This window comes from Acomys russatus, chromosome 2 (genome assembly GCF_903995435.1).
Source record: "Acomys russatus chromosome 2, mAcoRus1.1, whole genome shotgun sequence".
Lineage (NCBI taxonomy): Eukaryota > Metazoa > Chordata > Mammalia > Rodentia > Muridae > Acomys > Acomys russatus.
Window position 1 is genome coordinate 88,768,365 of NC_067138.1, and position 13,955 is coordinate 88,782,319.

Consider the following 13,955-nt stretch of genomic DNA (forward strand, 5'->3'; position numbering starts at 1 on the left):
GAACAAAACGGCAGATCTAGAAGAAAATAAAGTATGTCCCCTCTCCACCAAAATTCACAAATTGATTCTCCCTTCTTCAGAGAAAATAAGGTTTTACTTTGTATTTCCACTATGGTCCCATCCCCCTGGTTCCCACCTCAATGCCATGCATCTACATAAGCTAAATGGCACCAAATGTAATACTTAAATATTTGATTGACCATCTAGAACTATGCAGTACCATTTTACAAGGAACACAGTGGGATATATATATATATATATATATATATATATATATATATATATATATATATATTTTTTTTTTTTTTTTTAAATCGGAGCAGAGCTTCTTAGAAGGCAGGAGCGGTGCCACAGTTCATTTCTCCTCTCTGTGGCACAGAAACACAAAGCATGTAGATGCTCGCTGTAGTGCCACACAGTTCCCGCTTTTGGAGCATGCTCTCAGCAAGAGGCTGCTGGTGGCACAAAGAGCATGCGCCATTAAACTTGATCCATTTTCTTATCAAACGTCCAACATTCCTACACTGAAACAGCACCATTCCAAGAGTGGTAACTAGAGAAACCGGTATGCAGTGAGGGAAAGTGGGCAAAGGACACAGCTTGTCTATCAGTGCTCTGAACACAAGGTTTCCATACTTTGAACAACACATTCTCTCTCCCTGCACCACCAACATTAGCTTCCTGCATGTGTGTTCTCCCCCCCCCCCACTCATACACTCTCGCATTTTTAAATAGTTTTGAAAGTTGAAAACAAATGACATGAATGTTCTCGCGGCAGCTTTCCTACAGCCTATGAAGCCCCACAGAGTCAGTTAATTTGCTAACCGATCACATGAGTATGGCAATTATTCCAACCCCTTAAAAATCAATCTGAGGTGAACAATGAGAAGTGACAACTTGGCACCAACTTTCCATTCTTTTGTTTCTCTGCATGCTGTGGCACGGTGACACCAGGACTGCACCTGGCCGGTTACTGCTTTTGTGGAATCCCTACAATTCATGTGTCACACAGCTGGAACATGGGACAGGACTGTGGGTACACACATGCATGTGCTTGGGAGCACACAAGTATTTCAGTCATACAGTTCCCAACTGTCCTGGGGGTTCAAACGGTTTACCTGGAGGCCCTGCAGTTTTTTGTTCCTGCCTGTTTTATCTGAGCCCTTCAAAGAGATGGGGCTGTTGGGCATGGCAGATCACCCCTACCTACAAACATCTGAGGTTACTTCCAAATGGGGTCAATATTTCACTGCTTCCTGACTTAGGTAAAGCTGGCCATGTAAACTCAGGTTTATTGCTTTTCAGAGTAAAAGAACAGCACCCCACACATGCACTGTATGAATGCAATAAGCCAAGTGCTGAGGCAGAGGAGAACTCCACCACCACCATTTTTTCTGGCTTTTTTTTTTTTTTTTTTTTTTTTTGACTGTTCTGTCATCCTAGCCACAAAGTAAGTTTCTCTAATGGATTATATCCCAAGGCAGAGTTCACTCCTTCGTGTTAGTTACTCCCAAGTACACAGAGTAAACAGTCCAGTAGAGCGGCTACTTTCATAAGATAAAGGTGATCAAAGTAAACTAATGACACTCCAACAAAGAAGCTGCCTCAGAATTCTCCACGAAAAGCCTTTGTACGATAAAATTCAAGGTCTGAGTGCAAAAACCTGCAACATATTAGCAGTTTGCAGTTCAGGCCCAGAGCAGGTATATGTCTCCCCTAATCGATAACACGGTTATCAAGTGTTCTGACATATTGCCGGCTAAGAATGACTCAAAATTTTATAATACAGAATGCAGCTGATTACATCGCAGCATGAGGCATAGCCAAATGCCATGGAGGAAATTAAAACGATCAGTACTTTCCAGCAGAGATTTGAACAATTCAGTTACTATGTGAGCACATTAAAGGAGGCCATGGAAAGAGTTAAACCACAATCTGTTCTTTGTGTGGGAAGGCAGCCCTGCTCACAGCAACCACAGCCCATGAGAAGACATCCCTGTCCCCATACACTTTCTGATGCCATGCTTTTAGCTCCCACTGTAACTGTAAAAACTTTGTTCATCCCCTTCCCTCAGAATATATGCAAAAGGAAAAGCTGCCTGCTCAAGGAAATGTGGACTGAAGGTGCTTTATGAACTCACTTCCTATGGTCTGCCTTCTACTGTGATTTACTGATATGATTTTAAAACATGGACCTACGCTTCTATAAATGAAATCCTTGAGGATGTAGCGAACAACGGTGAGAGGCCTTTGTCTTACTCCTTTTCCCCTACCACACTTTGTAAAATGCACTATCATTTAATGGCTATTAAACAACCCAGGAACACTGAAGTACTTAGATACTTAAATACTATGTTCAGTGACATTCCATTTTCTTGTACGGACGTCAAACATAACTTTGGATTAAGACATTTTGAGATTTAATACATGACAATCAATGTCATCTATTATACGACAAATTTTAAACAATTGTTATCTCACCACCAGGATGCCAATTTGAAAGTTGAATTTGGAAACTCTTAGCCAGTTAACCAAAAACAAAAACAGAAACAAAAATCACTGTTCTCTTGAGTTTCTTGTTACTAATGGCAAATATTGCTTTAAAGCATAACTTTTCTTTACTAGTAAATAGAAGTGGCAAACTTTCTCAGCCCACCAATTTGCCTTAATATCTTTTGGAGCCTCCATATTATGCAGATTCAACTTTAAGTAGAACACTTACTTGAGAAGACATAGCGTCCCAAATGATAGTAAGTGGAGATAAGCAATATGTCACATATACTTTCTCATTCCACCTCTAAATGTCATCTCACATGTGTGACTGCTTTCTAAACCTGCACAGTGATGTCCTCTTAATAATTTTAATGACATGACTGTGGAACATAGCTGTCCTCACATGGAAAAAACAAACATTAAGGTATTCAAATATCCTAACTAACAGATTATCACAATAACAGTAAGAAATTATCAAAATTATTTAAACCAAAGTATAGCAGTGATTTAACACTTAAGGTCCTCCTATACCAAGAATTCTAAGACACACTCACTCAGAATTTTCCTTAAAATACATTGGTGTTCAGTGAGATCTTTTTTCTTAGAAAACTTTCTTGAGTTGAACTAAATTGATAAAATAGATAGGAAGGTTAAATTTCTAAATCTAAACATAAAAAAAAATCTAGTTCATCTAGATTTATTTGTTTTTCTTCACGGAAACAATGATTTCCATGAAAGGGTTGGAAAACTGGCCCAACAGCGATGGAAGAGTAAATACCGTGGGCTCTTAGAGTCTCATCACTATATAACAATAAACCAGAAAAAAATATTCAAAGAACTTGAATGACAATGAAAGAAAAACATCATCATGGCAACTGGGGTTTCTACTAAAGGCTTATATGCAGTTAGAATAAAATACTAAAATATATAAATGTTTCTTAATTTTCCTTTTACTCATATTGATCTATAAACGCTCATTTGTAGTGCTACTACACCAAGCCATTTTGCTAAATATCAAGTTTAATGTTAGCTTCAATTAAATTATGATTTTAAAAACCTAAACGCATTAATATAAAAATTGACGTGCTTCTTAAAAGTTTCTAACAAAATAACAATGTTGTTTACTTTGTTTCTATATGCCTCAAGACAGGTTATGGGGCAGCTATCAGGCTCCTATAACATAAAACTAAACTATCCATCTGATACAAAAGTAACGCTCTCACATACTCTTGCTTTTGCAATACCTTAAATTACCTACAAAATCATAAAGTGGTTGTTAATTGAGAATTCTAAAACTGTAACTCCTTCTCCAGTATAGGCCTTAAGTTCCCAAAAACAGTGCTAATATATCAACTGTTAAAATAACAAAGAAGACAGAGCCATCCTCCTGAATTAATGTTGGTAAGATGTGTCCTTGAATAGCATTGTGATAGTTGGATGATTGTGCAGTTTATGCCACTAACATTCCATGTGTCAGGATTCTGCAATAGTAATTTTAACATACTCAAATTAAGATGGAGCTGGGGACTTTTCAATGCATATTTAGAGGACACTAAAAATGAAATGCAACTGCTAGCAGTTTCCCAAAAACAAGTGTTGGAAATACAAACATAAAGACACACAGGTAAGAACAAGCCAGGCCATACTTTGTGAAGGAAAAACTTCCTCTGATCACAATGTAGAAATAATAGAAACGGTCATGGTTTACCAGAAAGATGGGGAAGGGGTGGGGGAAGGAAAAAAGAAAAGCCTGCTGATGGATAAATAAAAGTAACTTTTACAGCTACAGGCAATTTGTTATACCTGAGACAATCCCATTGTATTCATGGGTTACTATCATTCACGGCTTTTAAAGCACAAATAATTCCACAACCCATTTTTCCAGTTTTGTTAAATTAAAGTGCACGTTTACTTGCTTAAAATAGCCATATCTAAGTTAATCATACTCAGATGCCAAACAAAATATAAACAATAAAAAATGTGTCAGCCAAAAAGCTAAAGGGCTGTGTCCAATCACTGAATAACCGTTATCATTGTTTTCATCTTCACTCACAATTTATGAATGCCGCAGTCCTTTTGAATCACAATGGTTTCTAATTGTCATACAATTGAAATCTTAATTATTTGTTCATTATAAAATGCCTCATCATAATATTAAATTTTGAAAACTTTAACACAACCAAAACTAAATAACATTTCTGTTTCGTTTTTATGGCAATGTCAATGAAAAATTTTCAATTACCAATCTAGATTCATACTCTTGAAAGTTGGAGAACTGTCTCATAACTTTCAGGGTTTCATTCTGCAAATAACAGCTCTGGACTATGCTATTTAATTCATCAGTTGGTAAGTTCCTTGGGCATCCATGAAAGGATGAAAATGTGCCCAGGTAAGTCGCTAGATCTAACCACTTTTTCATTTGACCATCAGATTAAAAGGGATAGAAACTGGGTTTTTTGGTTTTTAGGTATAGAGACCGTGTTTTAACCTCCTAACATTGTTCCTTGGGGTTTAGGGTAATTTTCTAGCTTAAAAAAAATGACTTCACTTTTCTGGTATCACTTTAAGCCTTGTGAGTTATGACCAAATATCGCCAAATGACCAAGTCTCGCTTTTATAAAACAAGTATGTCCTAAAAGTCCCAAACATTCACCATAACCAACTCATCTTTTCTTAGCTTAAAGATCGCAACGGTCTGGTCTCTGCAAACCCCAAAGTGCAACTAACTGCAGTACAGGACTTTGGGTCCCCAAATATGCAGAGAAATAGGTTCCCTAGACCACCACTTCTTTGGACTGGCAGTGTCACCCGCCCACAGCGGGCAGAAGAGTTTCCGAGGCGCTAAATCTAGCCCTCAGCCCTTTGCCCAAGATCCCGTCTACAACCGCTCATAAGCCAGAGTCCGCCCTACCGCACACCGGGCTGGGAGTTGGGGTACTGCCACCGCTGCCGCTGCGGGGCTCCTGGGGCTGTACGGGGCTCAGGGCCGCGGGTCTCCGTCCTGCCCACCCCAGGAGCCTCGCCCGCCCGGTGCCGGCTCTCCCCCCCCCCCCCACACACACAGGTTGGGCGCGCTCGGCAGCCGTGGTCCCAGGACACCCGCACAACCCACCGCAACTCTTCAACACTTCTCTGAGGGAGACCAGAGTGCGCCAGGGTTAGGAAATGCGGTTGAAGGTCTGCAGCGCAAGAACAAGAAGACACAACAAAGGCGTCTGGGGCCAGAGAGAAAGCAACTGAGACAAGTACCTGAGTGAGACAGATGGGAGAATACATCATGACTTCGCCTTAAAACGCACTTTCCCGTAGATGCCCGAGAAAATCTTCGAGAAGCAAGGATTTCATCTATTCATTTTACAGTCATCTGAGCCCAGCGATGCGATCAATCAGGAAGGGGCTCTGCGCAGGATCACCGCAACTTCGCAACAAACCCAGTCCTCCTTAAATAGCCAAAGATTCAAGTTCACTCGGCGTGCTAGATTTCCCGGGGTGAAATCCAATCTACACTTTTAACCCTCTTGCGGTCCGCGCGCGCGCCAGCCAAGCTCTCCGAGGCCGCCGCCGGTGCAGGCTGCAAGTCGCCCGGTTTAGGGAATTTGTTTTCTGTTTTGCAGTTGTTGTTGTTGTTGGGGGGCTTAGGGTGTTCGAGGGTGCGGTGTGGATTGGATTGGGGTGGTGGTGGGTGGTGAAATGCTTTTTTTAAAAAAAGGCGGGGAGGGGGGCGCAGGAGGTCGGGCTGCAGGGAAAGCGAGGAGAATGTGTCACCGCGCTGGGAAAGTTCAAGGTTACCGCCGCCAACACTGCAGCAGGATCCGGGAGTGGCGATCGCAGGCGAAACTTTGCCGCGAGCCGACCATGTGTGAGAGAGAAGGGGAGTGCAAGCGAGTGCGCGCGGGTGGCGGGGCGCGCGCCGGAGAGGGCCGGGTGGGGGTGGGGAGGGGGGGAAAGCAGGGAGAGGCCGGGGTGAGGGAGGGGGCGCAAGCGCGGAGCTCCCAGGCGGAAAAGGCTTTGCTGCGCTCCTACCCCGCTGCACTGCCGCCCGCCCGCCGCGCCCCGTGTCTGACCCGCCGAGCGTGGCCGCCGCTGCTGGTGACGCTGCCCACAACCCACGGAAGGGATCGGAAGGACCTCCTGAAAAAATCCCAAACGATCGATCCCGCTTGGCTGCAAACTCCTCTTTTCTGTTCTGGGCGCTTTTCCCCCTCCCTCTCTCGCTTTCTTTCCTTGAAAAACTTGCAAGTTGAAAGATTCACCGGTTCCACCCTCTGGACCCCGCTCGAGCTCTCTCCAAATCAGACTTAAGGATTGTTTTATTATTTAATTACACAATCACCGCTTTACTCCTCCTCCTGCAAACGCGCGTTCCTTTTGCACCAGCCTCTCCACACCCCCCGCCCCCCACCTTCCTCCTCCTCTCGTGCGCCTCCCCCAGCCCTTTCGCCTCCCCCCCCACACTCATTTGTTAAAGGTATCAGACCGGTGTCACATACTAGGACTTTTTCTTTTCTTTTTTTTTCTTTCTTTCCTTTTCTACCCCCCCCCCAATAGCTCTTCTCTCTGTCACCCTTCGTACACCCCCGAAAACCCGCCCAGGGAGAGATCTTTCACTATCCACTGAAGAAGCTCAAACCAAGAGAACATACTAAAGGGAGAAGCCCAGAGCCGGTCAGGGCCCGAGAAAGAAACGAATGGAAAATTCCCTCACACCCAGGCCGCCCCTAGCTGGGGCTAGGGCGCCGACTCTAGCACCCTAGGCGGCTGGAGGGAGAGGGCGGGGGCGGGGGCCGGAGTGAACTTGGCCTCCTGCAGTTGGAGCGAACCGGCGCGGATATGGGGGCGCGGCAAGCAGCCCAGCCCGGAGCCCGCGCTGGCGTGCGGGGAGGGGCGGCCGGGTCCCCCCGGGCCTCGCCGCGGCGGCCCGCCCTCCCCCGGCGCTCAGTGCACGTGGCCGCGCTCGGAGCGGGAAGGCCGCGCTGCCGCCACCGCTCGCCCCTCCTCTGCGCGCCGGGCTCCTCTCCACCTCCTCCTCCACCACCTCCTCCTCCTGCTGCGCTGGCCCAGTCCCAATCCCAACCCCCAGGGCCTGGGGCGCCGGCGGAAAGCGGCTCCCTTCCCGCGGGGGTGCGGGCAGGGCGGGGCCGCGGCGCGCCCGGGGCTGCGGGGCGGGAGCGCGCCGGGTGCGTGTGCGGCTGCGGCCCTCCGGGGCCGCTCCCGCCGGCGCCCCGCCCCCCCGCGGAGTGAATGAACTTGATTCCTGGGACCGTGGAGGCGGCCAGCCCGCACCCCCATTCGCGCGGGCACTCTCTCTCTCCCACACACACCGCCCCCCAAATTCCGGGTTTCCGCTAGGGGTGGGTGGGGAAGTAGAGGAATCAAAGGCTGCCCAGACAATGGAGAAAGAAAAGTGAGCGCCTGGGGCTCCGCGTCGACCTAGCTTGGGGCCGCAGAGCGTTTCCAGGCCCCCCGCGGCCTCCCGCTCCCACCGGCACCCTGTACTTTCCCCCCTTCAACTTTCTCCAGTCCTCGCGCTCCTGACCACCGTGCCCTCCCCCAGCGGACCTGAAAGAACCAGTGACTTTTTCCTTCCCCAAGTGGAAGTTACCCACATCAAGCATTTCACAACGACACATCAAGAAAAGTAGGCAGGTTCAAGTCAACCATGAAATGGTCACTTTTTAACCCCGTCCTGTCCTCATTAGGGAAATGCTCAAACACAGTCCGTTTTCAAAAAGCTCTCTTAATGAGGCGAGCTTGCCAAGTCTACCAGCTGCAGCCCCTGTAAACCAAGAGCCGGGTGTAGAAAGGCGCAGGGGGTGGGGAGGCGGGGAGGGCCCCGGGTCTGGGAGGACAGGTAAAGTCGGAAAACTGTGAGAACCAGGGCGAGTTAACCCTTTAGGGCACGCGCGGCGGGGAGCGGCCTCCCAGCCCCCGCTAGGCAAATCCTCTAGTTAGCGTTCTGACAACGTTAATTTCCTTTGTACCGGTCATTTCTTCTTGAAAAGCTGGGATAAAGTTGACAGTCTTTATAGATGAAAGGAGGTGACAGTCGGGGTTAAGCCAAATAAATACTTCTCTCTCATAAATTTTAGGCAACCTCGTTTGTCGTAACTTTTGAGAGAGAGAGAGAGAGAGAGAGAGAGAGAGAGAGAGAGAGAGAGAGAGAGAGAGAGAGAACAATCCCAAAGCATCACTTTGTGCTGAGCTGCATCCCTTTTCTCACCCTCACCAGATTCTGCGGGAGGGGGGCGGGGACGCGCCACTGATAATACCAGCTTTAACTACTGGAGTTTCCCTTTGAACAAATATTCAATTTAACTGGAGTTAATTTACCATAAAAGACGTTCCCCTTGGCACGAATGCACTCATGTCCTTGAACACACCTCTTTGAATGCCTGGACTTTTACAGAAGCCATTATTTCGGGGTCTCTTTAAAAATCCAGCGCCCATCTCTCTGCCTCCCTCCCTTCCTCCCTCCCTCCCTCCTCACTACACCACCCCCAGCGATATCCTGGCACCCAGAGAGCACTCCTTTTCAGCCAGAGCCCAGAAACAGCCGTTGTCCCCTGGCAAAAGAGGCCCAGTGCAGGGCCCTGGGCAAGTGTGTCCAGACACCCCTACCTTTCCTGCCTTTATTAGTCTCCTCCTCCAACAGAGCCCATTTCCTTTTGCCACTAAAACTAGGTTTCATCCAAAAGTTTCTCACAAGCTTAAAAGAGAAAAATGAAAAATTGACACCATTATACAGAAGAATTCACAAAAGCTGCAGAGCGCCAGGGCAGAGAAGCAGCGACAGACACAGGTAAGAACCCAGAGAGGCCAAAATTCCAGGCCTCCCAAGTCCATCCCTGAGAGGCTGGGCTCGCTTTCAGGTGTGCCCTGTCTGTGTTTGTACAGTGCTGATGGCTGTGGTACAGGCTGATGGCCATAAGGGATGCTTTGTAGTTTGGGATTTTGATTTGTTTCCAAGAAAAAAAGAAACGGAGGAAGAAGCAATAACAGTGGGGTGAAGGAACCCAAAAAGGAGCAAGTAATGAGCAATAGGCATTCTGGGAAAGACGGGGCTTAGGGGTGCTAGGTGTGGAAGGCTGTGACTTTCAGACCTTGGAGTCAGAGTTAGGAAGGCTGACACCTCATGGCCCCAAGCTCTGCTGCCTGCCCAATGCTCAGGCTGCTGTAGGCCTTTCCAGCAGGAACCTTAGGAGACTTGCTCTTGGGAACTGTGAGCTCCTGGGACCTCTGTTTTCTCTGGCTTCACTTGTCAGCCCCCTTCGCTTTGAGAAACACCAACCTTTTCAAACCCAAGCAGAAGGTTTAGAAAGGATGGATTGTAAAGTATATATGTTTGATAAAAGTAGGTTTCAAATCTTGCTGGAAAAGTTTCTGATGCTGTCAATATGGGCCAAAACCAGAGACTTTGGGTCTTTGCCTCTACTAACCCCTCCAGCCTTCCTTTCTTGAGCTGGGGGTGGGGGAGGGGGAGACTATGAAAGGCCACCAGCATCAATCTCAAAAGCTGCCTGTGACCTGCTCTCTCAGCAACAGGGAGATCCTTTCCCATGTTCCTAATGGTCTCCTCCTTGGACTATTCCTTGCTGCCACATTTGGAGAAGGTGCCTAAAAGGTGTCTTTTCAGACAGGAAGTTTATTGATTTATAAGAGCAGTCAGGGTCTCTAGTGGTTTTCAAAACCTGTGTATTTTAAACAACAAACAAACAAACAAACAAAAAACACATGGCCACCCAGTTAGAGCCTTTCTCTGACCTCTAGGGAGGAGCAAGTCTGGTATCTCCTGATAGTGACTTTTGTTTTGTTTCTTGAATCTTTCTTCTTTTTAAAGAACTGCAGAGACAGATTGCAAAGGCTGAGCAATTGCAAGCAAGGTTTCTCTGAGCTTAACAAAGCTGTCATTTTCGATGTACACCACTACATTTATTTTTTTTTAATCTCTTGCATGTGATTTGTGGGGAGGTTCAACGATCCCCCTAGTTGCATGGCCAATATCAATGTTTAAAAACTAAATACAAAAGAGACAGGTGACCTTCTGACCCCAGGAAACAAGCTAGCAGAACTGCAGGTGTCCACTGTGTCATACCCAGGGACCTTTCTTTCCTCCAAGTACAGCCTGGAAAACATAGATTTACATCCGCCAGTAACAACACTGAAACCCTACCCTCCCCCAAAAAATGCATATATAAATAGCCAGCAAGTGCTAAGACTGCCTGTGCCTGTGCGTGATGGGAACTGCAGAATCATGCCCAGCTCTCTGAGCCCTTAAACTACTACTGTCAAATTAGGGGAGCAATTTTTCCCCACCGGAGAATTCACAACTGGTTAGTTTCCCCACCTACTGCCAGTCCTTTGCTTTTCAACTGAAATGAATAAATAACCTTGGACTTTTCTTCCCTCCTTGGGGAGCTGTTTGGTCTCCCCTGAGGACAAAACTAAATGAGAAAAAATGACTCTGTTACTAATGCCGCTGCTGAAATGCCTGTACTTAACTATTAAAAAGAAATCCCACTAAGCATGTCTGCATCCCATAGGGCACAGTTGCAGGCTTCAGCTCTGAATGTGAACTAGGACCAGTCCAGAGGCCTCCAGGAAGGAAGGCTCGCTGGTTACAGTTTCTCTACAGACACACTTCAGCTCAACAAGAGATTCCCAACTTGGAAAATATTTGCTCCAGGGCTACAGAGTCAGCAGCTGCCCTGCAACTCTTGTCTGACTATGTTGAAGTTTCAAATTTTCTGTCACAGTTGCCTGGCTTTGTGCACAGCACTACAGAGGTTGTATACACAGTGGTGTCTTCTCTGCAGATGCAACAATCTTGAGCTTTTCAAGGTAGATTATCTTTAAAGTAAAACCATACATCAGTTTATCTGGATGAGTAAACTTGCAGCTTATCTATATATATGCTGTGACCTGTGAAGGCATTCAGAAAGGTCTTGTCTAAAAGACCCAAGTAGTCTTTATCCTGTAGTATTAGAGGTGGCCACAGGCCATCTCACACCTCTGCAGCCCTTTTTCTAGCTCTCCTTTGAAAAGCTGCTCCTCTATCTCGAAATCAAAATAATGCACAATAAGGGAATTTTTCCCACTCCAGTTTCTAATGAAAATGTAAGAGGCAAAAAGAGAACACAAACAACTGGGCCTAAACAAAATATATATTCAGGGAAAAAAAAAAATCTCTGAATGGACCTGAGCCGTTTAAAGAACATAACACACTAATAAATTTCAAGGCAATGAATACTGTCAAATTATGTGATGCAACATGAGTTCAAAAAACAACGTTACAGATGTGTGTGATATCACATCCACTCAAAATTATGCCACTGTTCAGTCTGACCATATTAAAACTAAATGGATGCCGATGTCGTCTAAAGAATAAAAGGAATTTATTCTGCACATCCAACAATGAATCTGTCACCATTTATTGTATGAAACACTCAGCTAATCAATTTCCTGTTAAAACAGCTTTCAACAATACTCGGCTTTAAAATTCATCAGGGCCAGTAAAAACCTTTGCCCAGTGCACAAGAATGCAGCCCTGACCACGGACGACGATAATTACCATTCTAATACTTTTATTGCCCAAGCGCTTTTCCTGTGCTCCCCATCACTAGGCAGGGATCTGCAGTATATTGTATCAGTGAGTTGGAGTGTTTGACCTTTGACCACATATGATTTAATAGGGACTTTTCAGCGCTGGCGCTCTCTCCATCCCTCATACCATTAAATAAAAACATTAAAACCTCAAATGTAAAACTGGAAACCACAACGCTTTTGCGTTTCACAACCCTGTGCAGTTTTTACTTAAGCTGCTCAAAGGTCAGCCTCTTAGCCTCACAACAAGCTTCCCAGTACAGTAAATGCACTGGGAAGTCACTCATTCTGATTTTTATTAAACCCCTCCTCACATGCACACATGCACCCTGCTTCTTTACGCGTGCATTCTTTCTAACCGCAGAAGCATGCGTGTATGACTTTCTGGACTTATTCCACTTTAGGGCTGATTTAAATGTCTGCTCAAATATGGGTTCAAAAGTTAACGCCGCGCCCCCCCCCAGCTCCCGTTGGAAGTTATAGTTACAAAGGAGGGTGCTATAAGACCCGTTCAAAGAAAGTCAGTTAATCTTGTGTATTTTGGCGCCTTTTCCCTGCCAGCTACTGTACTTGAGGGAGTAAGGAAAACCTGGAGATCTTGTCTGTCCTGTCTCAAGTTCAATGGCAGTTCTTCCAACCAGGAGAGGAAGATGGCCATGTTCAGAGCCCTAATAATAATTCAGATCACGCCACCTTCGGCATCTTGTGTCAAAGTCGAAACTGGCTTCCCCGCCCCCTTCAACCTGAAAGCTGCCAAGTCCTCACACACTCCGCATTCAACCACAACTTAATGGATGGGATATTGTGCATTAAAATGTGTCCCAGACTCACGAAGAGGACGAGCGAGAAGGCAGACCCACAGACTAGCACACACAGATTTAGGCAGAGCGGGATCTTGAGCTAGGGCAGAAACCAGTAGGGTGGGAAAAAGACACATTAACAGAAAGAAGATCTCCATCATAATACTTTTATTTATTTATTTATTTATTTATTTATTTATTTATTTATTTGAGTCGGGGGTACTGGGAGAGAAAGGCTAACGATTTCTTGCAGAAACCGGATGTGGAAAAGTGAACTAAACTTTAGAACGCCACCAATTTTATAGGCTCCTAACATACTAAAGGGAGCTAAGTAAAACTTTTGCATTTGAAAACACATTTTATATGGTTCCTTACGATGAAGTAAAATGCTTTAAAAAAAAAAAAAAAGGAATGGGCTGTAAGGCAACTAAGTATTTGTTTTTTAGTGTTTTGTTTGTTTTTGTTTTGTTTTGTTTTGTTTTGTTTCTCAACATTAAAGGGAGAAGAGGAGAAAGTAGAGCCAGGACAGGGGTCAGGGCGCCGGATTCCACACCCTTTGGATTTAGTGTAATTCACTGATTCCCGCCATAAATTTGTTAAAGTTGCCAACGCAACTTAGTTCTGAAAATTCAACACCATCGTTCAATCTTTACAGTACGCAGAATAGGAGCAAAACAGTCGCTTTACACACAGAGACAGGAAATAAACTGTGTGTATGGTGTTAAGTGGGAGGTTGCAAAGGAGGGACACAAAACGCAAACAAGACCGGTCACTTGAAAGACACGTACCATCACACCGCATTAAACAAAACGCATCTGGAGTCTGGACAGAAACCTGGGCTAGTGACTTCACATGTCTCAGGTATAAATGTGTGGGTTTGTGTCTCTTTTTGTGTTTAGGGTTTTGTTGGGTTTTTTTTGAGGGGGGGTTATAGGTTTGTTTGTTTAAGCAATCCCGGCGTGGTCTGATACTGTTTAAAATTATTCCTGCACTGTCACACTTCTTGGTCCAAGAAGAGAATCAGGTTAAGGTGAAGTCTGGAAGCAGGTTAGCCTCGGCGTG

At 45.5% G+C, this 13,955-nt stretch overlaps 1 protein-coding gene and 1 long non-coding RNA gene across 8 annotated transcripts in view; one reads left to right on the forward strand and one right to left on the reverse strand.

The window, feature by feature from the left end:
- Positions 1–6,849, reverse strand: part of Nfib (nuclear factor I B) — a 211,011-nt gene extending 204,162 nt beyond the window's left edge. For 3 of the 7 annotated variants that reach the window (XM_051163748.1, XM_051163756.1, XM_051163729.1), the window contains exon 1: positions 5,743–6,436. In XM_051163748.1, the coding sequence (XP_051019705.1) occupies positions 5,743–5,772 (30 nt within the window). In that variant the 5' untranslated portion in view covers positions 5,773–6,436. Of the gene's footprint in view, positions 1–5,742; positions 6,437–6,557 lie in introns of those variants that run through there. The other 4 variants (XM_051163771.1, XM_051163760.1, XM_051163738.1 and 1 more) reach the window with 3 other exon arrangements.
- A 2,129-nt stretch (positions 6,850–8,978) lies between these two features.
- LOC127204614 (uncharacterized) overlaps positions 8,979–13,955 on the forward strand; it is a 36,282-nt gene continuing 31,305 nt past the window's right edge. The window contains exon 1 of the long non-coding RNA XR_007832492.1: positions 8,979–9,292. This is a non-coding gene — a long non-coding RNA (uncharacterized LOC127204614). The remainder of the gene's footprint in view (positions 9,293–13,955) is intronic.